Source organism: Uloborus diversus, chromosome 2 (genome assembly GCF_026930045.1).
Source record: "Uloborus diversus isolate 005 chromosome 2, Udiv.v.3.1, whole genome shotgun sequence".
Classification (NCBI taxonomy): Eukaryota; Metazoa; Arthropoda; class Arachnida; order Araneae; family Uloboridae; genus Uloborus; species Uloborus diversus.
The window spans coordinates 186678470-186706132 of record NC_072732.1 but is presented as its reverse complement, the minus strand read 5'-3'; the positions used below and the strand labels follow the sequence as shown (position 1 = coordinate 186706132).

Genomic DNA, 27663 nt, shown 5'->3' with positions numbered 1-27663 from the left:
ATAAAAGACAAATAAGACACTTGTTTGATGTGCGGATTTTTCCTAGCGGAATTTTCGATATAATTTTGAGGATCAAAGCTTATTCTTTTTCTATGGAAATTTCAGGGGAATTTCCTTTTCGCCAAATCAGAGTTTATTTTGCCATACTTGTAATTTATAAAATTTGGAGCAATTTTTGCGAATCCTGCTTTTTAAGAAAAGTTATCTTGTTCAAAAGAGTAATAATCATTATTTGTTGTATGTATTTATGACTATTAAAATCTTCCTGTATAAATATACTTCTCCAGACTATTGTCTGAACCAAAACAGGTACCGTTGGGTTCAAAATATTCAGGGGGATGGATGTATTGGGAGCAACCTTAGGGCAAAAAATTTGCAAGTACGTTACGAAATGGCAAGTAGTTTCCATCGCAAACTGAGAGTGCAAAACAAACAACAGGAATTGGCTGGCAGGAGGCAGGTTCCCCGATAGTATATTTTGGAGTAAAATGTGCAGCAATACTGTATTATTATTCCTAAAATTGTTACATGAACCATTCTGAAATTAAGTGGAATTTGGAAGTAAAAAAGAGAACAAAATTTGAGTACAAAACCGAAACTGTACTCTTAGATAACAAAATTGAAACTTTACTTACTCACTTCTATTATGGTAAAAGAGACTTGCTATGTAGCGGAATTTCAATAAAATTAAAAGATATTCCATGGAGATTACCTTTGTGTTGGAGGAAAACTTTTCTGTTTAAAATCAACTTATACAACAAATTAAAATGTTAGTTCTTTGTAAGTATTTAATTATTTATGAATACACATCTATTCAATAGGTAGTTCTGCTTGTAAACATTACTAATCAAGTTTATTCCTTAAGTTAACACTAAAAAATCAGGGTTACATTTCTCGTTATTTGGATTTCTTTGTTTCATACAAAATAAGGTAAAACATTAAAGATGAACTTTTTTTCCTACTTCATTCCCATTTTCTCATTTAAAAGGGGGAAAAAGCTGATATCACAGGAACAATTCCTCTTAATTTTGGAATAGCCTATACGTCTGAAGTTAGGGATGTTATGGTCAAATGAAATGTATAAAATTCTATAGCAGTAAAATCTAGATCTATATTTTATTAAATTATCTGTGGCATAGCAGACAGACATCACAAAAGGCATTTAATGCTTGGAAAATTAAAAAGCTATGCAAAATATATCCTATAGCCCTAAAAAGACAAATGAGCACTTACTGGAAATTGCTCTATTTATCTTCCTCATGTAAAATTTACGCATGTAATATGAGTAAACTAAAACAAAGCAAGAGCTGGAATCTAAGGTAAAATGATACTTAGTCTAATTAAACAAATTCAGTCCATAGATAAAATTTTGAAACTTATGAAAGTATTCTGTGTTTTTACGAAAATCCGCTTCTTAAAAAAAAGTTTTTTCTTTTCTTTTTGGCTGTTTCATGAAATGGATCTGAATCTGTAAAAAAATTAATTGAAAATGGGAAAAAGTGCAAGTAATTTTAAAAACAGATTTCTTTGTTGCATTAACATATTATGTTATGCCACTAGTGCAGCCAGAAGTACTTCTGGAGGGTTTTTTAAATCAAAAATACCTTCTGAAACTTTTTTTTTGGATCAAGACAGCCTTTTTGTATTCATTTAAAAATATTTTTACTGAATTTTATATTTTGAAATATTTATCTCTTTAGGTTCGATTGCAATAATTTTTGATCCATGTGGAATTCGTCTTTTTTTTTTTCCAACCTGGCACTTTCATGCCTGTATATGTATAAAGTTCTTATTTATGTCCTAAAATGTTTGATATTCTTAGGGGTTAAAATTCAATTTCTTCAGTAAGATCACCCTCAAAGATATATATGTGGAGGGGATTTTGTTTTTTTAGATCTTTGTTTTTTATAAGATTTATTCTTCATACAAATTCAATATTTCTTTGTACTCTATAGAAATCCATATTTTGTTTCTATATATCTTATCTAAAACGTGATGTTAATTATAAATAATCCTACATGAAATACACTGCCAGCTAAGTCATTCCTGGAGTGACTGAGCTGGCAATGTATTTCTACCTTAGCCCTGCTAAATGGGCGGTAACTTACTGAAAATATAAATAATCCTCTTTAATAGTCTGCAGGGTTGGTAAAAAAACGGGTTTTTTTTGGTTTAAACCAGGTTTTTTTGGTTTAAACCAGGTTTTTTTGGTTTAAACCGGGTTCTTTTGGTTTAAATGCTATTTGCGAGAAAAACAATTTTCGGAAGGTAATTAATGTTCCATGTAATTAAGTTATTCAATAGTCACATTATACCTAATTTCTTGATTAATTAAAGAGATTAGAACAAAATCTTGTAACTAAATTAAATAATTAAAATAGCTTTCTGCGGGGAAATATTGATTGAAATGTTTGACCTGATTAACATATTAGTATGCATGTATATATAGACCCTTTATGATACGAAATACTGGCTTCATTTTTGATTTCATCAAATGAAAACCAGATTAGGTCTTTTTTTCTACCAGAATTAGACATTCTTTTTAAAACAATATGAGTAAGTAACTTTTGTAAACTGCACAGGTTAGCTAAGGCAAAGCAAATACCAAAATCCCAATTCCAATGAACAAAAGGGGGGGAAAAACTAAGAATTATTTGCACTCAATAGTCATAAAGCAGCATAGATGTATAGCCAATCAAAATCTTTTGAGCACACAGAATCCAAAAAAAAAAAAAAAAAAAACACCATTGGAGAGTGTAGTTTATATGTGAAAATTTATATATTTCTCAATCAATTTTTACACATACATTTGCATTTTGTTCTGGGAATTTAAAAATTTATCTTTTAATCTTCTTACATTATAATATAAGGAACTATTATGTATCATAATATGAACTTTTTTCAAAATTTGATTCAAAAAATAATATTTGTGTTCACCTGCAGAACAAATCTTAATTTTTAGGTGCAAACAATTAAGTTAGACTGTTGATTTCCTTACAAGTCGAAGTTAAAAGTCCAGGAAAGTGCAAATAAATGGGCAAAAATGTCACACCCCTGCAACAGGAGTGAGCAATTGATTGCATCTACAATAAAAGATTCAATCCTTAGTAAATCTTAACTAATCATGCAAATTAAGCATAATGATGGAAGTTGACTGAAATCCACTTTATGGCACATATATGAAATAAAAAATATATTAATATTTTTGTTCGATTAAAGCTTGTAATACATTTTGAAGAAGCAACTTTGCAATTTTAGTATTTATCTCTGCAACTTAGCATAAATGGTATTTTACATTTTTCAATATGTGTGGAGTTTCAGTGTAAACCTGTAAAATGGATTTTTTTTTTTTTTTTTTTTTGGCTTTTTTTTAACCATTTTTTTAAAAAACCGCATGGTTTTTTTAAAAAAAACCAATTGGTTTAAACCATGGTTTAAAGCAACGTTGTTTATACCAAACAACCCTGATAGTCTGTTTTGCTACAATATTATCTCACTGTTAGGCTATTTGGAATTTCATTTCAATGTATTTACAATTTGTTGGTTTTCCAGAAGTCCTCCATTACTCCTCCTCCATCAACTCATTCCATGGAAATTTTAGTTAAGCATCCCAAGGCTCCTGGAAATAAATCAGAATTTTTGAAAGCACTGAGAAATGAGAAAAAAGAGCTTGATGAAAATGAAAGAGAATTTTCAGAAAAAAACAATAGCCCTAACAAAGATGATGTAAGTTTCTGCTATAATCTTTTTTGAAAATGCTTGTTCATAAATATATTTTGCAGTGTCTAACTTTTATTAAAAGACAATATATAGATAGATAGGTAGATTAAAATATTAACAAACATTTTTTTTAAAGGGAAGCCTATTTGTAATTGATTTCAAAAAGAATTACAGTAGAGTCTCAAAAATCTGAGGTAATTGGGGCTCACGCTAATCAGATTACTGAAAACTCAGATTATCTGGAGAATTCCTAGCAATTAACTTAACCCTTTTTGAATGATATAAGGACATACCTTTATCCCAGCAAAACGAAATAATGTCTTCGCAAAGCATTTATCACTCAAATTTCAAATTCAGTATTTGTATAGGTTTATGTGTACTAACTGGTAGCCCACCGTGAAATGCATTTTAACTATCATTGAATCCATTTCAGCTAGTTTCGTTGAGACACCAGAATGTACATGTGCATTATTTGCATAACACAGAAAACAGTTAGCGATATAGCCATGAAAGATTAGAGTGTTGTTTATACAACTAGAATGATGTCAAGTTGTGTCTTTCACCTGGATTTTAATCAGATGTTCCAAACTGGCTCTTAGGGGTAAAACAGTGTTAGTTTTAAGTAATTTTTTACATGAAGTTATCTCCAAAGCATATTTCATACAGCTTGGCAAGTAAAGGTATAACTTAAAATGTCAATAAATTTCCTCGATTTTATTGCAACAAAACGCTTATATACATGACACGTAGCATCAAAGAAATGCAAAAATAAGTTGAAAGTATTTCAACAAGTAGTAAACAAATAAAAGCAATGTGGAGCAAAATATAGCGAGTAACAAGGAATTTTCTAAAAAACAACCTGGAAAAGTCAGGGAGTTTTTTTTCACCACAAGTGTATGAGCCCTGTTCCAACCGAAAAAGGTTATAACTGAAAGGTTAAAAAGAGAGGAAAAAAAAATTCTATCTATACAACTGTAAAAATTATGTTGCAGGACAGGCGTATAAAAACAAACAAATGGAAATATTACTAAGGCAAATATTAAATTTTTTGAAATACACTATTTTTTTTTGTTTCAACTTTTCAATAATCATGAAATTCCTTTTTGTATTTTATTGTTACTTTTAGTTTTTTAATATAGCTTTTTAAAATTCAATGCTCAATTGTTTGTTTTAGATTTCTATAATGAGTAATTCTGAAGATCACCCTGTAAATGGAATCGATATTTCTAAGTTATCATTTAATGATGAAAAAGAAAAGAGTTTTTTATCAAGTTCCTTGGAAGCTGAAGAGAGGTTATTTTCATTTATATATTTCCTTTCTTAATATGTGCCTGATAATTAATTTATATTTTAATATTCAGCTATCTGAAATACTACTAATTTTAAAAACCTCATTTTGAATTTCCATAAAAGATATTTATTGCTTATACAATTGATGTTTCTAAAATCGTTTAATGATTGAAAAGAAAAGTTTTATGAAGTTGCTGGGAAGTAGAGCTTAACTTGATTTATTTTTAAGGTTGCTGCGTGAAATGGGTTGGAAAGAGGAAGTATCAGATGATGAGAATTATGCGCCACTAACAGAAGATGAATTGAGAGAATTTCGTGATCGTGAACAGGTAATTTCTTTAGTACGTGTTGAATTGTGTCAGTATATATATATATATATATATATATATATATATATATATATATATATATATATATACAGTAAAACCTGTCTACAACAATACTGTTGGGACCTAAAAAAAAATATCGTTATACACAGGCTAGAAACGTATATAAATCATAATTTTATAGCTGAGACAATTAAAATTTGCCCACAAGAGAATCTTGGCTTAGTTAGCTTTCAAATATGTTCACTTACTCTAGAGACTTTTAGCAAACATATTTAAATGAATAAATTGTGCAGTGTCTGTATTCAATATTTTTTTTACTAAGACACAGTGCCATAACAATAGGGAGGTTTATGAGCGTAAACCCCTCCGAAAATTTTCAAAATAATACATTTTCTTCATTATAAAGATTTTTCAGCAAATATGTTGGTAAAACCCTCTCCGAAACAAAAGTTTGGTTACCGCCAGGCCTGCGGAGTCGGAAGAAAAATTCTGACTCCAACTCCTGGATTTTGAAACTTCCAACTCCGACTCTTGTTTATTTTTTTATTTCAAATCTCCCTCCCCTCATGGGAAGGGGGAGGAACCCTAAACAAAAATAAAAATATTAATTCCTTTTTGTGAAATTTTCTAACAATAAATGTATTTTATTGTAAACCTAATATGCATACAACGTTAGAAATTCAATTTGAAAATTGAACCATCCAATAGTTGAGATTTCTAAAGTGAGATTACTTAAAAATTCCATTTAAAAAAAAAAGTGAAAAGGTTTAATTTGGTCCCCTTTAATGTTAAGCAAATAGATGTTGGTCAAATCCTGTGCTTTCAAATTTTGAAAGCTGTAATTTGACAGAAAAAAAAAAATTTGTTTATGCTAAGTCAAAAAACTTTTCTTGAAAGGGGGTGGTGGTTCCCCACCCCCGGGTGATGCCCATCTGGTGGGTAACACCTCAACTTAATTTTAGAGTTTCTAAAAATTGAAACACTTTAATTCTGAAAATTTTTCCCTGTAAGAAATCTTAAGTTTAACCTTCAAAATTTCAAAACTAGATTTCTTGGCTCAATTTTTAATTTTAATTTAATCAGCAGCTTTAGAAATAACCTTAATATGAAGATTTTTGGAGTAACTACAATTATTGAGTGTTGTAACCAATAAAACATGTACTGATTTTATTTTGTACTTTTCAGTGATAACCAAGCTTTCTTAGATAAAGTCTTTAGATTAAAAAAAAAAAAAATATCGGATCTTTTGGATTGGCGCTTTTGTGCCAGCACTTATTTGAATATACCAAGCACCCTCAAAAGTTTCTTGAATTGCTCAAGCGATACATACATTCATTTTACTATTTTATAACTGAGATCAATATAAATATATATATATATATATATATACATATATATATATATTGAAAGAGATTACTTTTAAAATGTTAAGCAACAAATGTTTGCTGACAGTTGCTATTAGTTAAATGAAGTTAAAAAATAAGCAAACTAGGATATGGCGTAGGTTGCTGTTACAAAAAGTTCAATAAACAATCAAGCCAACAACTCATAAACAATGAGTTATTTTCTTAGTAGTAGGCCTTTATACAAGAATCAAATTAATTGGTAGTTAGTTTTTTTTTTAATGCAAGGAGAGAGACACTGTAAATTAAAGAAAAAAAACCTGAAGTTGGAGTCGGCATGTCTTCAAACAACTCCGACACCCCGAAATCAGTCAGACTCCCAACTCCACAGCCCTGGTTACCGCGCTGCTAAGACAACATATGAACTGCCAAAATATGAAGTCAATACTAATAATGAAGTATTAAAGTAATGCAATGTTAAGTAACGCAATGAAATAATTTCTTGATGGATATTTTTTTTTTGTTAACAAATGTTAAAATATCAATACATAGAGCATTAATAGTTTCAATACAACGTTTAATTTTTACATGGATAATACAAAAACTAAGCATTTAATTTTTCATACTTTAACATAAACTGAAGCAGTAAGGCAAAATTTTTCAAACTGTATAGTACTAGTTAAAAACGAACCAGTGAGAATAAAAACATATATTACATTTCCTTGAAACAGATTCACAAGGAAAAAATGTCGTACACCTACAAAAAGCTCCCTTCCTTAGCTCACTTAAAAAAAAATGACAATATTGCTTCTAATTAGGTTAAAAATTATTTATGTTTTGTTTGCTACAAATGTTTTGTATTTGCTTCAAATTGTGTAAGGATCTTACTGTATTAATGTTGCAAAACCGTTAGTTCAACTTTTCAAAATTGACACTTTTACTGATGCAAAATTGGTATGTTGACAGATACATTGTTTTCTTTTCCACCCCTGTGTTATTGAAACCAATTTTTAAATTATATTTAAAAAATGAATTTGCTTGAAATGTATGTAGAATTTGCTTTGCTTAATTTTTATCTGTTCAAAGGAATAAAATTTAACTTTTCGCAATGGATAACTTTAACTTATAAATTTGCTCCTGAAGTAGTTTTGCAATCTGCAAAACCATACTTTTACTGTGAGATTGGTGATATTTTTGAGTTTTTATTACTGTATAAAGCAGATGTTGGTATGTTTTTTTTTTTCACTTGTTAAGTTTTTACATGTTTCCTCGTTACAGATAATAAAAAAGAATGGCATTCGACGCAATCTTCTTGCAAATTTGAGCCCTCTCCGTCTTGCACCACCATTTCCAGGAGTGCCCCCACCGACCGAAAATATTTCTAGTTCTTCAGACTCAGACTCAGATTATTAAACACCTATAAACACTGTAGCCGAGTTACTACACTCACTTTTACATACTTTTGAAAGATAATACTTCTCCTTTTTGCCTTTTTTCCTATTTTGAGCCTTAATATATTTCTCGATGATTCTCTTTTTCTTTTCTTTTTAAAAAATATATTCTCTTCTTTCTGACCCTTTTTTTATGTAAATCGTGTGTTGGAATGAAATCCTATGAGACATGTTAAATTGTATTCCATTAAAAATGAGCTGATTTTTTTTATTACTAACTAAAGAAGTTACACAGGAAATGACTTGTGTAAACTTCTTTCATAATGATTATGTATAACTTTGTTTGTGTGTACTTGACTTTATTTTCTCACAAAGTATAAAAATGTATTTGATATGTTTGTTGGTATGAAAGTTTAAATATTATCAATTATAAGACTTTATGTACATTTTTTAGCAATTGTGTGGTGTGCTTTTTTCGTAGTATGAAATAATTTTTATTGAAAAGAATTTTGAATAGTGATGTTTTTTTTTTTTAATTTCTAAATCTATTAAGAAATGTAGCTCAAATTAGATGTGAGGTGAATGTTCATCTTGCTTCTCAGATTTATAATATTCAATGACTCTTCTTCCTTGTCTGAAATCATTATTATTTCACTCATTAATTTAATTTTTCTTTGTGTTCTGTGACTGATATTTACGTATTTGTTTTCAGACATGAAATACTGCTAATATCCATTTTTAAATGAAAATGTGACATTTGCATTAATAATTAAGTAATTTACTCAGACTCAAATCTTTCAATTGCTTAAACTAAACTTTTGGGAACAAATTTCTCTGTTTAAGGATTGTGTTATTTGTTGTATATGTAACTAAAATTGATGTATAAGAGTTATTGCATGTTAATAACGTAATAGGAATTCATTGCAGATGATAATTATCTGCTCATTTAGTGCTGTAATGTACTTTCTTGATCAATGTCTTGAATTTTTTTATCATATTGCATTGAGCCCATTTATTAAATTGCTACTATCTGAACTGGTCAGCAAAATTAAATTGCTATGAAACCCACTTAAGTTCTTCTTCAGAAGTCATTTTCTGACTCAAATTTTATTTTTATTTGTAATGTTAAGTTTAGTTTGACCTTTTTAAAAAATTTAGTTTTCTGGTTCTTTCCACATCAAAGTTATCAACTTTTCTAAAATTTAAAAAGTTCACTTTTGTTTGTTTTAATTTACTTTTTATTTTTACACTGTTTAAGTTAACTTTTCTTTTTCTGAAGCTACCTTGTTTAACGCCTTCTTCATCAGGTGATTTTGACAAAAAATAAAAAAGAGGAGCGGGGGTACAAAGAAGTGGTTCTCATAACTTATTTTGATCAGTTTTTGATGACCGATTTCAACTTTCATTTCTAGAAAAGATAGCTCCTCTAGTGCTAGCCTCTCCAGTGATTTTTCATGCATATTTAAAGAACTTGGGGGGGGGGGGGGGGCGAGCTTCCTCACAGTTTCTAAAAATTTCACTTTCCTCAGAAAATTTTACTTGAGTCTGCTATCACCCCTAACTTCTGAGCAGCAGCGCACATATGAATTGAGGTAATTATCCTTGTAATAAATGCTTACATTGATAAATGCAATTTAGTGCAAATTTGTGATGAAGATTCTATGCAGGTGTGTCAACACTGCAAGGGGCCCTCATCCCACAATCTGTAGTGCATGTAAAAGGAGCATTTACTTTTGGTTTTTTTTTTTTTTTTTTTTCCTTTTTTTGTACACCACCTTTGCAATTTCAAACCATACAAATGCAACTTTCATTGTAAATTCAGGCCAAATTTATTTTTTGGATTCATTAATGTACTAAGTGTTTTGCTTTTTCTGTTTAAATTCAACTCTCTGTTTTGTGTGAATACTGTAGTTAAAGACATTCTTATCAGCAGTGCAGATAGTTTTTTTTTTTTTTAACTCATTCTCAAAAAAAGAAACATATTACAGTAAAGACTGTATCAATAATGTAGGGGGGGGGAAGCATTTTAAAACTGAAGGAAATTTTGAATTGTAATCTCTTAAAAGTTGAAAAAGTTGTCTATGGCTGCACTAAAAGTGCCCTGATATGATTGTGAATGTTTCTTCTAAATTGTGAGGGGAGGGAGAGAGGAAAATGAAGTCATGTTTTTTTTTTTTTACAGCAATAATATGTTATTATAATTATTGTTCATGTATCTAAGATATTTATAAATAATTGAAGGAGAAATAATTGTAAAAAATATTAAGAACAAGCTTCTAAATTTATTTTCTTTGTAATTTTTATTTTAGTATTCTCTTCCTTGTCCCCTGAAAAATTTAAGTGGGTTTCGAAGTATTAGCTTTCGATTTTTATTTAGAGTGAATATTTTATATTTAGTTTTAGCATCATTTTTGCTCTTATAAATAATAGATAAAGTTTTCTTTTCTAGACATTTTTGGCAATTCTCATATTATGAATTGATTTTTTAAACTTTATATGCTTTGATTAAGATCAATAAATCATGCATGAAATTATAAATTAGCTTATTGAAGAATACTCTTGAACATTATTTTTAACAGTTAATTATTAAAATTTTTAAAATCTTTTCGTATCTCAATATTATTTAAATTTTTCGATTGCACTCTCACCATTAGTTACCTTTATAAAGTAATTGGTTGTGTTTATATAATGTGATAATCTTTGCCAAAGAATTAACATGTACTTTGATTTTTGTGAATTTTGCATATGAAATAGGTTTTATTAACATAATTCAGCAGAGCATTGATTATCCGAAACAATCAGAGACTGGGATTGCTCAGATGAATAATTATTTTTTAAAAGCAGTTGTACATGTGTACAAAAAAAAAAAAAGATGTATAACACAAAACCATTTTGTTTCATAATCCTAACAAATAACACACAAAAGTGACAACCTTAGTTGGACAATTTTCAAACATTGCCATTAAATTAAGCTTACAGTCACAAAGTCAGAAATGTTCACTGGTGGAACAGAAGTATTGTATTACTTGCAAATTTTAATATTCCTAATGGAACCACTTTAACTAATGGGTGTTTCAGTTGTTTGATGTTCAGATAATGGATGCTCAACTGTAGTTTCAATATATGTAGATTGTTCATTTAAAATCAAACTTTCACCTTTGAAATGGCTAAGGTTTTCATTCCAACCGTGATGATCTGTGTGCATTAAATATAAGTATCATTTTGCTGCTTGGTACTGGAACAACTGAGTTTGCGATGGTCTTGATATAAAGTGTCTCATATCTTTTGATTTTTCCCCCTTTTTTGTATTTCTCAATGTTTTGACTGCGCTATGTGTGGTGACTTGCTAGAGACTGAAGTGCACAATTGAGTGATTAATTTATGTAAATATATTATTAAAAAAGAGCATTTTATGAAGGCTGAAGTGAAATGAAATTTATGGTGAAGACTTTCCAAAGACTCCAGCCTTCAATTTGTCTGCAAAGAACTTTATAAAATTGTCTGACAGGTGAGAACATTTTGCTGCAGAGAAAAATATTAAAAGAATTGTACAGAAATGTTTTTCTTTAAAAATGTGAAAAGCCTTTCCTATATGCTTGAAATGGCTGATAGCCTTTGTTGATAATTGAATAAAGCACGATTTTGCTATTGAAAGTTGTTTTCTTTGTAATGTTTATCTCTATAATACATGGTATGCAAAGTATTTTTATCAAATTTACGGAACAAATTAGTGACTTGGCATATAGATATCTTCTTAGGCATGAATATAACAAGCAATCTACCTCTCTAGCGATCTAGTTACTCAATAGATATTGCTACTTAAACTATGTATGAAAAATCTCAGTGACGCCATCTATTGAGTAACTAGATGCCTAAAGTGGTAAATCGCCTGCTACTATTCCAACCTCGCATTGTTTAAGAAAAAGTAATGATTTTAAAAAGTCATTTTAATAAGTTCTAAAAACATATGTTGTTTTAATAATAAAGGGTAGCTACATAAAATTGTTACATGTGGGAGGAAAAAAAACAATTATATGCTTTTATTTAGCTTCAAAACATTTCTTCGTAGTCAAAATCTTCATTTACAAAGACTTCAACTTCACCAACTACTTGTATTTGCTCGCTTGAAATATTCTTCGGTTTAGGGGTATATCTTGCACTTTCGTCACTTGCAATCTCGGTTTCTTCGTCTCTTTTTTTTCTGCCCAGATATATTGGTGTCTGCGTCACTCCCTAAAAGTACAATTTCAGTGGTCAAATGTCAGTATTGAAAATTTAAATCCATGAGTGGAACTAAGCCCTTAAAGGAAAAATGATTAAAGATCCTTTGTTAAATTATAATTAACTGAATTAATTAAAAATTAAAAAAAACTTAATGCCAACCAGATATCAAGGTAAGTCTCTCTAGTCAGAATACATATAAAAAATTTAAATACATGTAAAAAAACATTCTATATAATGTGGGAAAACACAGAAAAGGAAAGACTTCTAAATCACAACTTCTAAAATTTGTTAGTCACAGAAGTAGAATCTAGAGAAAGTTGAAAATCCTTTTAAAAGATCTTGCTCTATACTAAAATTAATTACAAGTATTTTATTTATTAACAAATAGAAACCATTAAGCTTTCTCTCCTTGTGTGTCAACAATGGAGTCAATATCAATCTCGTGAATAAAGGACTAGAATTGTATTTAAAGTTTGCTTTAAAAAAAAAGTTATAGTTCTAGTTCCGTATAACTTGGAAGATCCAAACAAATTCCATCACAAAAAAATTCATTCTTTTTATTACTACTAATTTTTCCAAGTGATAGAGTGCATTTTTTATTTTAAAAATTGGATTAATGCCAATTTTGTTTTTAATTTATGTCCTGTAGTGAAAGTCCCACGAACATTGAGACCTTGCTAAGATTATTTGACCGAGTCGGCTTCCGAATAAAAGATTATCAAAGTTGGTTCAGTCGTTTAGGAGCTATGATGCGACAAACAGACCCAATCTCTTTCGGTGGGGGGGGTTAATGATGTATAGTGATGCGAATTAATAGTTTTTAAATTATGGCAGCAGCAAACAAGATCACATGGTAACAAAACCTTGTGTTGCGTAAAATTTCCCATGAATTTTTTTGAGAATTATGTCAAAACAGTTATGTAGATGTTTTCAGAAGAACTTGGCCTGTGCAGCATTCGCCTTTCTCAAACCATGCAAGTTGTAGCCATTTAAAGACCATCATTTTACAATGAAAATAACTTCATTTAAGATCCCTTTAGTCAATTTAGTTCAGACACTCTCGTCTAAATTATATTTCTAGTTCAGTTCGACTCTGGGAAAGCCAGGGTGCCTCCAGCTAGGTCGAAAATTAATATAATGGTGCTGTTGCCAGCAGGAGTGGACACAGATTCCCATTTTTAGTAGCTTCATGCTGAAGGATGACCCCACCCCCATGAACAAACCTACGGTTTTGGGTACGAAAAATTTCTGAAACTGTTTGGGTGTCAATGGAAAACACCAAATCGGCCTGAAATAAGGCACCGAATAGGCCAAAAACGTTAGATTAATTTCATAAGTAATCAAAGTAGTGTTTCAAATATTTATTTTCAAAAATGATTGAAAAGGCAACTGAAATATCGTTTAAATTTTATTCATTAAGTGTTTGAACACTGGATGGATACTATATTGTTGATGGTTTAGGAGGAGGGGGGGGCACGGCCCTCCCCTTGTATCCACCCCTGGGTGCCTGGTGATAAGATGAGATCTGCAAGAGGGGAGGCTCCATTACTCAGCCCCATCTATACTATTAAAACCTGTGTGTGCCTGTCTAACCCTATCTCCTCCGAACTATCAGTGTCTAATACGTCAATACTGGTACCTCGATACAGGACATTCAGGGGAAGCCATTCCGCCCCATCTCACCCCTCTAAGCCTTTAGGGACCAGACATCCAGAGTAAAATCATAAATTGTCACCCGAAGCTGCCGGCATTGAGCCACAGCAGGGGGGGGGGAGCCCTTTACATTCCGCCCCATCTCACCCCTCTAAGCCTTTAGGGACCGGACATCCAGAGTAAAATCATAAATTGTCACCCGAAGCTGCCGGCATAGAGCCACAGCAGGGGGGGGGGAGCCCTTTATTTTGAAAATTAAACTAATAAATTCTGGATGAGGATATGTAACATTTCACTCACCTGCTGACATCGCTGAATCATGCACTGAGCTTGGGAAGGTGTCATATTTCTTGGAAAAGCCGTCTGAAATAGATTTGCAGTCATAATTTAATACATGAAATTTATAGTAATAAATGTAATAAAATGTTTAAAAGATTACGCAATGATGATACATTTATGAGTGTTGCTCTAAAAATACAGGCACACTATCAAGGGTATTCAAAAAATAATGGTGGCATTTCAAAGTAAATCATTCTTAAAATATTATGTGCCCTCCTCTTGACACCTGAAAATTCTCACACCTTTTCTCAAATTCCTGCCATACGCGTCGTATGTACGCACTTACAGAAGCAGTTTTTGCAACGATCCAATTGTGTTTTTTTCTTTTTGCACCCACGCATAAAATAAAAAGACTTTTTCGGTATAATTTATAACTTAATTGTATGATGATCAATGGTAGTTAGCTTATTAATGACTGATCATTATACAAATGCAAATAAACCTTTGAGGAAAACGCACAAAATTAACGTAAAAAGTACCTCATGAAATATAATTCCTTAGTCTACATAACTGTTATCCCGCACAGCTGTTTTTTATTGGCATTAATCCTTTCTTTTTCAGCAAAAAGTGCTTGTTTTTGACAAATTGCTAAATTTTATTTGAATTCAAAAATAATGGATGTATTTATGTTTATCTATTTTTTCCCATTCATTTAGCTCTATTAAATTAATGTTTAGTTACTTATTTATTGAACCTCAAAGTGCTTTTAACGAATTACAGTTTTATCGAAGGATTTCTGTAGGTTCAACTTATAGTGATAAATATGGTTTGAAATAATTTGGAAAATTTAGAGATTTACGTTGGGACATTTAAAAGAAAGGCTATTGTATATTCCTTAAAAGTAGAAGCCAAAAGAATTAGATAGGAAAAAATATTATACTTACATTTCCAAAGCAGCTAAAAGACTGAAAAATAAGAAAAGAACAGTGTTATGAAAGCTGTTTTCGAATACTGTTTATTAACAATTAGTAATATTTTAAATTTTACTTTACTTAAGTGCTAATTATTTGAAGACATAATACAGCTAGTTCTCAAAAACTCCACTAAGTATCGAAAACTCGTACACATTCTAGCTTAGATGGACAAAAACTTCTCATTCCCCATTTTCAAACTATCGAATTTTATGAAACAATTCAAGCCAAACGTACGTTAGATTATAAATTTTTCAATTTTAGACAATAACCAGCGCCTGACTACCAAATATTCCAACTAGGCCGTGGCATACAGCACTTGTTTTTTAGGGAGCCTTTAATAACTAAAACTGCTTTATTCCTAATATGTTTTTTAAGAAAAATAACGAAAATCAAGTTTGTGTGTGTGTGTGTGGATGTAATTGATATTCCAGGAACATTATCAGTGGATTGTCAAAATAGTTTTTTCAAACATTAGTTTTTATCCACTGGGTGCACATCATGTTAAATGAATGTTACAATCAAACCAATTAAAATTTTTTTGCAGGAAAGCTTTTGAAGGGTGACTTTCTTAAGGATCCGACATTGCTGTTTTTTTTAAAAATCAGATCGCAGTTTTATTAATAAGTACATACTCATTCCTTAGCTTTTTTTTTCCTGTCATATAGGTACAGTTTTTCCATTAATAAAGATATTTAAGATCCTTTCAAGCCAAGGTGTTCATAACTGGTCAATTAAAAGTAAGTTATTTATTAGTAAGTTATTTAGTTATTGGTCACATAGGACCGTAATTAATTTTTTTGGCCATCTTACTCAGAACTATATCATCAGTCATATTTGGCAAACGATAAATAAAAAATGCTCAAAGAATGGTTCAATTTATTTTATTTATTAATTTTTCTTGCGGTTCAGACGAATATTTCAATACCAATTCGTCAATTATTCGTTTTTTAAATTTTGATATTGCTCGATTTGGCAATTCAAGGTACTTAAAATTTAAGAATATTGTTAGAAAAAGAAGTTCATATATTCGCAACCCGAATAAACTGTAGGGGGCGCTGCAGCACTTGTCTAATGGCGGATGAGAAAGGTAAAACAAATGTATTCCGTAACTTATAACTTGCTTTGACGCTTAGTGAATGACAGTAATTTTTCATCCCAAATTAATTTATCCCAAAGAAAACACGTTGAATGGAATGTTTTAGATTTTTCTTTAGTATTATTAATCACCGCAAGGTAGCGTATTCAAGCTCTGGAGTTGCGAGTTGTTGAATAGTTTTTTTGTAATTCCTGAAAATAATTGAGTGAATACCAGCTCATAGTGTATTAATATGTATCAATGTATTTCTATATGCATGTATATAATGATTGAAAATTAATATCAGGGCTGCGGAGTCAGAGTCTATCATTTTCTCCAAGAGTCCGCAACTCTGCCATTGCTTTCGGAGTCGGGTTGATTTGAGGACAAAGGAGTCTGAGTGGAAGGCTTCAAAACTCCCAAAGTCGGTCGTTTTTTCTCCGACTCTTCAGCCCTGGAAAATATAACTTCTATAAAAGTGCAAGTTCTAAATGGGGTTGTTTCCTTCAGTCGAAAGTACAAATTTCAGACACTGAAATTGATAGAATAAGCAAAAAAAAAAACATGGAGCAAGGAAAAAAAAAAACTTTCATTTTCCCAACGCTTATTTTTTAATTAATTTTTCTTAAATATCCTATTTCGAAAATAAGGCGTGGTCTTTATGACGTCACAAATGATGTACTTTGGCGCATCTGTCTACCGCGTTTCCACGTTATGATAATCAAGAATATAATTAAATATTGTACTCTACGCTTGCTATCAACCATATCGTTGCCAGTACATGAGAGCAAAGAAGCGAATTAAATACTGTGCTCTTTGAATGGCATTTCATCATTTGTGATGTCATCGGCAGAAGCGTAAATAATAAAACGCACCGTTTAAATCAATTTTTTAAAACTATTAAACTTAGTCAAATTATTTAAAAAATGGTCCGATCCTATGTTTTTAAGCACGCTCTTTCAGAAAAAAATACTTTTAAAATTTCAGAAACGACCCTATTCTTATAACTTTAGAATTACTTTTTTCCCATGAACTGACAATGCAACATTTGTATCCAAATTTTAAAAAATCTCTTAAGCATGCCCATAACTAGTCATTTACTCAAAATGTTGTATAAAGGAAAGATACTTACGTAACCTTGGAGAGCGAGGAAAGGACAGTTAACACATTGACTCTGCAACAAGAAAAAGGCAATCTAAGATAAATACTTTTAAAAAACTTGGAATTTTGAAAAGCGTCCCTTTTCACTATAAAATAATAATAATAAAGAGAAATCAAATGGTGCAATATCGGGCCAGTATATCCTGCGATTGTCAACAGAAAAGGTCCTGAAACATGTTTACTGTCGTTCTCGAAAGTCAAAACTAACACTCGAGATCGATTCCATTATAAAAAGGGGCGATAGGTTGAGGTGGGCACTACCCACTCGCAGTTACTGTCAGGGTTCGCCGATATATATCATGATTATATATTACGATATATATCCGATATTTATTTTGAAAATATCATGATATTTTGGCATTTTCGACATTTATTTTTTCAACTACGGTATTTTCAATAAAAATTATATTACCGTAAACTCCCGATTATCCGCGGAATAAGGTGGCATGGTAACCGCAGATAATCCGAATAATAGTTACACTGGAGAGCCAAAAAAACTGGTACACCTGCTTAATGTCGTGTAGGGCCTCCGCGAGCACGCAGAAGTGTCGCAACACGACGTGGCATGGACTCGATTAATGTCTGTAGTAGTGCTGGATCCAATTGACACCATGAATCCTGCAAAGCTGTCCATAATTCGCTAAGAGTACGAGGAGGGGGAGATCTCTTCTGAACATCACGTTGCAAAGCATCCCAAATATGCTCAATAATGTTCATGTCTGGAGATTTTGGTGACCAGCGGAGCTGTTTAAAGTCAGAAGAATGTTCCTGGAGCCACTCTGCAGCAATTTTGGACGTGTGGGCTGTCGCATTGTCCTGCTGGAATAGCCCAAGTCCGTCGGAATGCACAATGGTCATGAATGGGTGCAAATGATTAGACAGGATGCTTACGTACGTGGCACCTGTCACAGACACATCAAGACGTATCAGTGGTCCCATATCAGCCCCACTGCACACACCCCATACCATCACAGAGCCTTCACCAGCTTGAACAGTCCCCTGTTGACATGCAGGGTCCATGGATTCATGGGGTTTTCTCCAAACCCGTACGCGTCCATCCGCTCGATACAGTTGAAAACGAGACTCATCAGACCAGGCAACGTGTTTCCAGTCTTCAACAGTCCAGTGCTGGTGTTCACGGGCCCAGGCGAGGCGCAAAGCTTTGTGTCGAGCAGTCATCAAGGGTACACGAGTGGGTCTTCGGCTCCGAAATCCCATATTAATGATGTTTCGTTGAATTGTTCGCACGCTGACACTTGTTGATGGCCCAGCGTTGAAATCTGCAGCAATTTGCGGAAGGGTTGCTTTTCTGTCACGTTTAATGATGTTTCGCAATCTTCGTTGGTCCCGTTCATTCACGATCATTTTTCGGCCGCAGCGATGTCGAAGACTGGATGTTTTACCGGAATCTTTATATTCACGGTACACTCGTGAAATTGTCCTACGGGAAAATCCAAATTTCTCCTCTACCTCGGAGATGCTATGTCCCATTTCTCGTGCGCCGACTATAACACCACTTTCAAATTCACTTAAATCGTGATAACCCTGCCATTGTATCAGCAGTAACCGATCTAACAACTGTGTCAGACTCCTGTTGTCTTATATAGTCGTTGCCGACCGCAGCGCCGTATTCTGCTTGGTTCCATATCAATTTATTTGCATACGCATGCCTATACCAGTTTTTTTTGGCTCTTCAGTGTAAAAAACGATACTACTGTATACAATAGCTAAAAAATATGAATAAACACTCTTACATACATTTAAATTTTTGCTAAAAACATTGTTACATTCCAGCTACTAACATTGAACGTAAAAAAATATACATATGTAAAAGCTATAAACGAACAAAAACACAATTATAAGTTTAAAAAACATTTAATGATCGTTAAAAAAAATAGTGAAAAGACCCGCGGATAAACCGACCGCCGATAATCGGGAGTTTACTCTAATCATAGTAATATTGTTCATTCATTATTAAAAATAACCAAAAAGTTATGTGCAAAATTTTTATAATGTATTATTATGTCAATAATATAATAAAGTAATATAACATTCCTTTTTTATTTTATATTCATAAAATCATTAGTAATGTAACAATTTTAATTCAGGTTAAAAGCGCTTAATTAAGTATTAAACGTTTGTCAGAAAAAACCGACTTAATGCATATTTTTTACTTCCGAATCATATAACTGTGTAAAAGTAGCTAGCAGAAGAGAAATTAAAACAGAGCTAATGCTAAATTGACTCCATTAAAATCAATAAAAAAGTAAAACGAAATATTAGATATAAATAATGAAAAAAACCTTAGTTTTAAGTCTACAATACACATTGTAACAATAATAAAAAAAAAAATGATTTGAGGATACATTTACTATTTTGAAGCCTTTAGTTTTCGAAAATATCATGATATTTTCGAACTCTGGTTAATGTCCTTTTCCAGGCTATTTTAGAGAAACTGCTGAACACGTTATTTTGTATTCTTTTTCTTCCGGGTTTCTTTGCCTATTTTGATAACATCAGAGCAGACCTGACGCATGCGCAAATTCGCTGGAGTTTTCGGCAAAGGAAACAGACAGTATGCAGAACCATACTGATCAAAGTGAACCCTAGGAAAAATTAAAGAATTCTGTGGTGAGTTGCCTAACCAAACCATACTCACCCAACATTGCACAACTTGATTTCATTTTATTCCGATCGTAATGTGATAAAATACGGGAAGAATTGGCTATTCACGTATTACGTTTCTCAAATGCCCTCCCCTCCCCTTCAATTTTTTTTTTTTTTTTTGCTAAGTTAAAGAAGATTGGAACTATAATCCCTGGAATCAATTACATTAGACCCTCGTTTTACGCGAGGGTTAAGTTCCACGGAAATGCCGCTTAAATCGAAACCGCGTAAATTGAGGCTTAATAGAAGTGTTAAACTAGGGGTTAGTAAGATAAAAAAAAAAGTTACTTCATTCTAGTGATGACTAATTGTATAAGTTTAATGTGTACTTATATCGATTTTTATGCACATACGTGCATAAAGAAATCATAAATTAATTTCGTGTTCTGTTTATAAAAAGGTGCTGGCAATGAGTCTTTTGGCAGTCATTAAGAATTTTTCTCTGTCATTCTTTGCAGAGCATTAACGCATCCATGACCACTTGCGTCATTTCCATGATAGAATCTTCCTTCACTAACAAATCAGAAAGATCATTTCTATTGTCTAGGAATAGCTCAAAATTTTCAATGTGAACGTTTTTGGTTGTATGGCACCGATGTCGGTATCCTCGTTGGTTTTGGCCGCCTTTGTCACTCCTAAAAGCTCTTCTTCCAGTGAATTCTGAACTGTGTGAGTTTAACAAATTTACTTCCGGAAAGAGCTTTGGAACCAATTACATAAAAAGTCTCCGGTGGCTCAAGCTCGATTATTAGCGCGCCAAAATGCAGTTTATTACGTGTAATCTGCAATTTTTAGGAGTTTGGATTTTGAAAGATGGGAAAGTTTTATCTGTTTGCATTGCCTCATCCACGTAAAACCGAAACTCATCCGCGTAAAATAAAATACAGGTGTCAAATCTTAAATCGCGTATAATCGAAACCGCGTAAAATAAACCCGGCTAAAACGAGAGTCTACTGTATTCAAATTTTTTTTTCTCAGCAAAAGTTTTGTACTTGAAGATTTGAAAATACTTTTGAAATAATAATTAAAAAATAGGAAAGAGTATCAACTTACTGGAACAAACTGGCTAGTAGACTGGTAGCATATGCGATAGACCTACAGAGGATAAATACATACAGCTAACATAAAAAACACGAATCACAATCAATGCAGAAGAATTTAAATCGTCATTAAAAAGTAAGAGATGAATGGTAATAATACGAGGGGGTATCAAGAAGTAGGTAACAAGAGCTCTGAAGGGTGTGCAGATTCTCTGCATGAATAAAAATCACGTTCACACTGAAGATAACGAAGACAATCAGACCTCCAAAACGGTACCGGTGGATGGTGTTGGTTGTCTACTTACAGTACAAAATGTCAGTTAGACGATAACTGCGTCGACCAAAACATGTCCCGCGAATGAAACAAGAAGTGTGATAAATTTTTGCGTTAGGAGGTATTTGACCACCCACTTTACGGTCCCGACCTCGCACCAAGTGACTTCCATCCTTTTGGACCTTTAAAGAAACATTTGAAAGGCCGACATGGAAGAAATCATCGTTAAGAATGTGAAACCCCATCAAGATGGCTTGCTGAACTGCAGCATCGGTCCTGAACTGCTAATTGCCCAAGTATTTTCTTGAAGGAACAAAAAGATAAATATCATTTGGTGCTGGGTCGGGACTGCAAGGAGGGGGAGGGGAAATATCTTCCAACGCAAAAACCTTATTAAACTTCTTATTTCATTAGCGGGACATGTTTCCGTCAACGCAGCCATCTTCTAACTTACATTTTGTACAGCTACTGGTCGACCACCTGCTCCATCCATCGATTCTGTTTGAAAGCTCTGATTATCTTTGTGATTTATTTATTCATACAGAGAATTTGCATAACGGTTAGAGCTCTTGCTACCTTATTTTTTGAAACCCCTACGAAATAGTTGACGTAACAGAAGAATTGGGAAAAGTAATTAATAAATGCATTTAATAGTTATTTTTTTAATTCAGTATGAATAATTTAATACATTAAAAAAAGAAAGACTATTAGTGTTTTTCCCCCCTCTCTCTCAAGAAAACTGAATGTAAGACACTTTGAAATTCATCTCCGTTAAAATGTGGTCATGTTTACCTGTAATTGGTCATTAGAAGCAGTGGTTAACATAGAAACAATAGTAAACAGCAAATGTATCAGTGTAGCTCTGACAAGTTGAGCTATGACCTTGGAAATGTTTACTTCTTTTTCGGAAAATAGGGAAGGCCGATTGAACCTGAGTTGAGTTAGGTTGCTTTCGTAGTTGTTCTCACAAGTATTCCAACTCAAATCCGTGCCAATAACATGCCCCCTTTTCTCTGAACTTTCCAAAAAGAGGTAAACATTATCAAGGTCATAGCTCAACTTATCATAGCCGCACTATACACTTTAAGAAATGCGATTCTGTTTTTAAATCGTATTCGGTGAGATTGAGTCAGAGTTGAGACAAAATGTTTTGGCTCCAAGGCGATGAACATAGTTACTGGACTAATTGGCGTTTAGTTTTACATAATTTTTGCAGTTTACGAGAAGTACTTACTACAAGAGGAATAAAAAGGCTATCTGTCATTGCCAGCACAGCAATAGCAACCAAACTCCATTTTAGAAGGCAGTGCTTGCGTTTTTCCATCTTTTACAACTGTTAAGAGTTTTGTTGTTACACAACCAAAGCCCTTTTCGTCGCCTTTCCAACTGCAATAGAATTAGTTTTGTTTCAATCAATTTTTACTTAATGTCCTACAATACAATAGTGGATGCTAGATTTAGGTTAATTTAATTTGATTAAGTACTCTGGCACAGTTGAAAACTTTTGTAAAAACTGAATCAGTTTTAATCAAAAATCTTAGCCTATATTGATGAAATATGCCCAGGTCTCCGGATTTAATGACTATCAATTTAGAAAGAAATAAAAAATGAACTAATTGATTTGAGTGCATACCCCCAAGAGCTGATTACCCAAAAAATTTGGAAACCTTGAGTGTCCCCTGAAATTTTTCAGGAGGCCCAAAAAGGTTAAAAAATTGTGGTTAAACAAATCATTGTGGTTGGTGAATCATTAAAATGAATTTTTGCAAAAATTGGAACTGGAGAGAGAGAGACTAGCACTGGTTCAATAAAAGTTTTGAAGAATGAGTGAAAGTTTAAAAGGTTTACACATTTCATAAAAGGTCGCCACAAGCTATTTTCAACTGTGGGATTGGACTCAATTGTGCTGTTACATTGTACGTTTATATTTTATAACGTTTAATTATTTTTTTTGAAATGATAAGTCTAATTCAACAACTAATCACTCTTATTCGCTGACAGTTGCTGGGCAAACATATGTAATGTACAATATGGTCGGGGGCATTGAGAGATAAACATTAATATGTGTGAATTCTACTGAGTTTTTAGAAAAAATTCCCGAAATAAAAGGGGGGGGGGGGGGCTCGAACTGGGATTGAGTTTCGCCTTAATTTTGAGGTTAATGGGATCTTGTGCATACACTCTCCCTAAATCTTCCCTTAAAAATATCTGGTGTGAACTCAACTTATCTTGCTGCTTTGTACATTTATTAAATACTCTAAAGGTGCTTCTTTTCATGAGGCTTTAATTATCGCGAGCCCGTCGTAATTACGAAAATGTAAGCCCCCCTCCCCCCCCCGAAGTATTTTTTATATTTATTATTCTTTTTGTTCATACAATATCTTGATTCTTGATTGATATATATTCATAAAAATTTTTCAGCTCGCGAAAACACTGGTTTCTTTATTTTCGCGAAAAATGCTGGTCTTGGAAATTCGTGCTTTTACAGTAATCTATATATTTTTAATTAAAAAACTAGAAAAAAAAAAAGAGAGTATGACTATTTAGAAAACACTGAAGGACAACAGAACAGTTAGTTTGGTGCCTGTGCGATAAAAAACGTAAAAAATTACATAAAACATTAAACAACTCTTTTATAATAACTTTATCAAAAATTAGCCGCCGACATTGTTAACAAAAACTACGACCTAAATTTCATGTATCTATGCTACTCGGGACACACGCGACCCACAAGCATCTTATGAAGAAATAGTTGCATGCATTCTTGTACACATTAATCAAAAGGTATGCTACTAAATGCATAATTTTGTTTTTGTTATATTTATATATTGTTTTTTAATGTATTTTTAAACAATTTCCTTTGCACCTAGGATAGATTTCGAAAATAGCGTGCAGAATGTAAGTAAATTTGATGATTTTCTTGATGTCTGAAATTGCAATAACAAAACCTGAGTAAAACGTATAAAAGGAACAAAAATACAATTCATACCTGAGATTCATTATAGAAATATCGATTTTTTTTTTTTTTTTTTTATCATTGGTTGTATGGAAATCTAGTTAAGTCCCCAAACTGACTTAGAATTCTGCATCCATTTTTTGGCACAGAAAACTTGGCTAACTATCGCCAAAGGTAGCTAATTTATGACTTTTCTTCAGTTTGCATAGCAACAAACGAAGCTTTTTTTAGAAATTCTAGTGGAAGACAATGAAGACTAACAAATCAACACAAATCTCTGACACTTCAAAAGCCCGGAATTTTTTTAACTTTATTTAAAATATGTACTTTTCTTTTCCTACATGTTTACTGTAAATGTAGTCTGTTTTCATGTTTATTATCATAATATGTATTTCTTTTCTTTTTTTTAATATCTCCCTCTTTTTTCCCCTTTCTCTTTCAGTGGAAAATTAGTTGAAATTTCTAAAATCAAACATTGTTTTTCCCCCTTCAGAGTACTATTGATCAGTGTCTGTAAGCTTATTATTTACACGGATTCATTTGCCATTTCTGTGTAATTATTGACACAGAAATGACACATTATCACACACACATTAAATTATAGACTTTTGGATGCACGGTTTCACAAGAAAAACAAACAAACAAACAAGTAGTGCGACAGATAAATCTTTTGTGAAATAAAATTTGAAATAGTGAAATATTAATCTAATATATGCTAAACAATACTTACTATTGTGCTCCTTAGCTTTGTTAGCACCTGAGCTCAATGGTTAGCACTAGTGATGGGCATAATCGAGATCTTTTGATAACCGAGATCTCGGGAATCGAGTACTTCTGATAATCGAGTGATTGATAATCGAGATCTTTTTAGTTCGAGAACTCGAGCGATTGACTTCTCGAGATCTTCCGAATCGAGTACTCGAGCGATTGACTTCTCGAGATCTTCCGAATCGAGTACTCGAGCGATTGACTTCTCGAGATCTTCGGAATCGAGCACTCGAGCGATTGACTTCTCGAGATCTTTTGAATCGAGTACTCGAGCAGTTTACTTCTCGAGATCTTTTGAATCGAGATCTCGAGATGTTTTAAATCGAGATCTCGAGATGTTTGAATCGAGTTCTCGACGTGTATCTAGATTTCCTGAGTTCCAGAATCAAGTTTACTTTTACAGGGGTGCCCGCTAAGGGTGTCCATGGTGCACACAACGCCAATAAAACTTTAAGGGGAGAGGGGGGTGAGAGTGTCTTTCAAATCGCATGGGGGGAGGGGGTTCTTGTCCTAGGAGTTGCTTCGTAATATTTGAGAGGGTGCGCCATCGCTCTTGAGGGGTCGTGGGAGTGGGAAACTCTGACTTCTAGAACAACTGACTTCTCGATTTGTTTCTGTAAGGTTGCGCACGAGGGGAAGGTGTACCATCAAGCTCGTAATTTAGGGGGTCAGGAAGGGGCGATTCCCCCCCCCCCCCGGGTTTTCGAAATAATGGTACTGACATATATGTGGGCGTAGGTTTTGCTATTAACTTGTACAATATACACTGAGTACATATATTCTTTTATCCCCCCCTCGCCCCTGTCCTGGAAAATTTGAAATAACGGGCCTGAATGTCTTGACGCGTACTTCTGTCATTGCAACTTTGAGGGTAGGCCCGATGGGGAGACGATTGACTCCTCTGGTCCCCTCTGGACCAGAGGGGATCAATCACCTCCCCGGCTTTGAAAATTAATGCTTCTTAATGTACGGGAACGTGCTTTTTGTAGTTTTTCGTTTAATTTTGCACTGGGTACACACCCTTTGCCCCCCTCCCCTCAAACTTCACCCTGGATGAACCTGTTTATGTGGGTCAATTTGGTAGGTTTTAGTCTCTTTTTAAGGAGAGAAGGGTTTCAATCCTTAGAGGGGAGGGATGTAGAGTTGAACTTTTGCGTAGTCTGCGCCATTGAAATTTTTAGGGGTAATTTTTGAGACTTTCTTCATCTCAATTTTCGGAGGGGGGTGTTCGTGGGCTCTTTTCCTAGACAGGTGCTCTGTAACATTTGAGAGGGTGTGCCATCGCCCTGAAGGGCGGGGGGGGGGGGATGCAATCGACTTTTAAAACATCGAGTTTTTTTTACAGGGGTAACATCTAAAAGGGGCGACCCATCCTGGCTTTTAGAAATTATTATTTATATTTAAATGAAGTTTTTGCTGTTATTACGGATACTATGCATTGATTATATGCCCTTTAACCCCTTCCCCCCTAAAGTGTAAAATTTGAAATATGGACCTGATAGTTATGATGCATACGTAGCCACTGAAACTTCAATTTAGGGGGTTCAATAGCCCTTACCCCCTCCTTGAAAAATTCATATTTTAAGTGGAATTAGTTTTCGTTGTTTTCCGATAAAAGTTGCATAGTAATTAATTGAGTCTGTTTTAGGGGATACATTTAATAGATACATTTAATAGTCTTCATTGTGAGTCTAAATTCTTGGGGAATGCAGATTCAACGAGAGCTTGATTTCGGCGGCCTTCAGGGGATGTATGAGTCTCTTCTACCACGTGATTATTTCGAATGATTTCGGACGCTTATTGAGCAAGAAGTTAATAATGTAAACAAATCGAGGAATCGCTGCTCTGCGCAAAAGGGCTCATTTGTTCTTGTTTATAGCTTTGCTTTTTTTTTTTTTTTTTTTTTTTGCTGCTGCTGCTGCTGTTGATAGTAGGGTTAGTATCTGACTTATATAGGAGAAGGGAGGGAGGGTAAAATATTTCTTGCTATGTTTTACAGGAGATTGGGATTCCCAGCGCATTAACAATAGAGCAACTTTAAGTGAAATCCATTATTTTGCTTCCTCATGATTCGCTCTTTATTTTTATTTTTCACTTATTGACTTGGGGAAAATCTAATAACAATGGATGCAGGGAGTGAATTTGAGATGTTTCTGAGTACATAAAGAAGTTTTGATGCTTGTCGTGTGGAATTAATTTTAGCTCACATTCTTTGGTCCATTTTTTTAATTAAAATTACATTATATGCAGATCATTATTGTCTATTTTTATAACACGCTTTTATTAGCTTCACCTGTATGTATGTATGTATGTATGTATCTTGTAACGGAATCTTGCAGCTCAAATTTCGCCTACTTCCTGCGATCGGATTCTTTTGAAGTTTGGCACGCGACCTCAGACCCGATGACAATGCAATATTCTATAATCAAATTAATTAATTAACTCTTTTAATTGTTAGTTTCCTCCAATTTTAATCAATATTTTGGCACAAATCCAACAATGTGAAAAAGGAAAAATTA

The 27663-nt window shown here is 32.9% G+C and overlaps 2 protein-coding genes across 3 annotated transcripts in view; one reads left to right on the top strand and one right to left on the bottom strand.

Moving 5' to 3' along the window:
* LOC129217566 (vasculin-like) overlaps positions 1 to 11727 on the top strand; it is a 41417-nt gene extending 29690 nt beyond the window's left edge. Inside the window, exons 10-13 of one of the 2 annotated variants that reach the window (XM_054851890.1) lie at positions 3553 to 3726; positions 4895 to 5013; positions 5240 to 5339; positions 7961 to 11727. In XM_054851890.1, the coding sequence (XP_054707865.1) occupies positions 3553 to 3726; positions 4895 to 5013; positions 5240 to 5339; positions 7961 to 8095 (528 nt within the window). In that variant the 3' untranslated portion in view covers positions 8096 to 11727. Of the gene's footprint in view, positions 1 to 3552; positions 3727 to 4894; positions 5014 to 5239; positions 5352 to 7960 lie in introns of both variants that reach the window. The other variant, XM_054851889.1, reaches the window with a different exon arrangement.
* Positions 11728 to 12123: 396 nt separating this feature from the next.
* On the bottom strand, positions 12124 to 22744 carry LOC129217654 (uncharacterized). The gene is made up of 6 exons (XM_054851981.1): positions 22655 to 22744; positions 21160 to 21201; positions 17411 to 17452; positions 15174 to 15194; positions 14251 to 14313; positions 12124 to 12306 (listed from the first exon to the last, which is right to left on the bottom strand). The coding sequence occupies exons 1-6, from the start codon at positions 22742 to 22744 to the stop codon at positions 12124 to 12126; spliced, it is 441 nt and encodes a 146-aa protein (XP_054707956.1).
* Positions 22745 to 27663: the final 4919 nt, after the last annotated feature.

Bases quoted from the DNA above. Each gene is read 5' to 3' on its own strand.
- LOC129217654 (XM_054851981.1), bottom strand. From the start codon at position 22,744: ATGGAAAAACGCAAGCACTGCCTTCTAAAATGGAGTTTGGTTGCTATT. The intron at 17,453-21,159 runs GTAAGTTGATAC...TTCTTGTTGCAG, and splicing joins CTACTAGCCAGTTTGTTCCA to AGTCAATGTGTTAACTGTCC. The intron at 14,314-15,173 runs GTAAGTATAATA...AATCTATTTCAG, and splicing joins CTTTTAGCTGCTTTGGAAAT to ACGGCTTTTCCAAGAAATAT.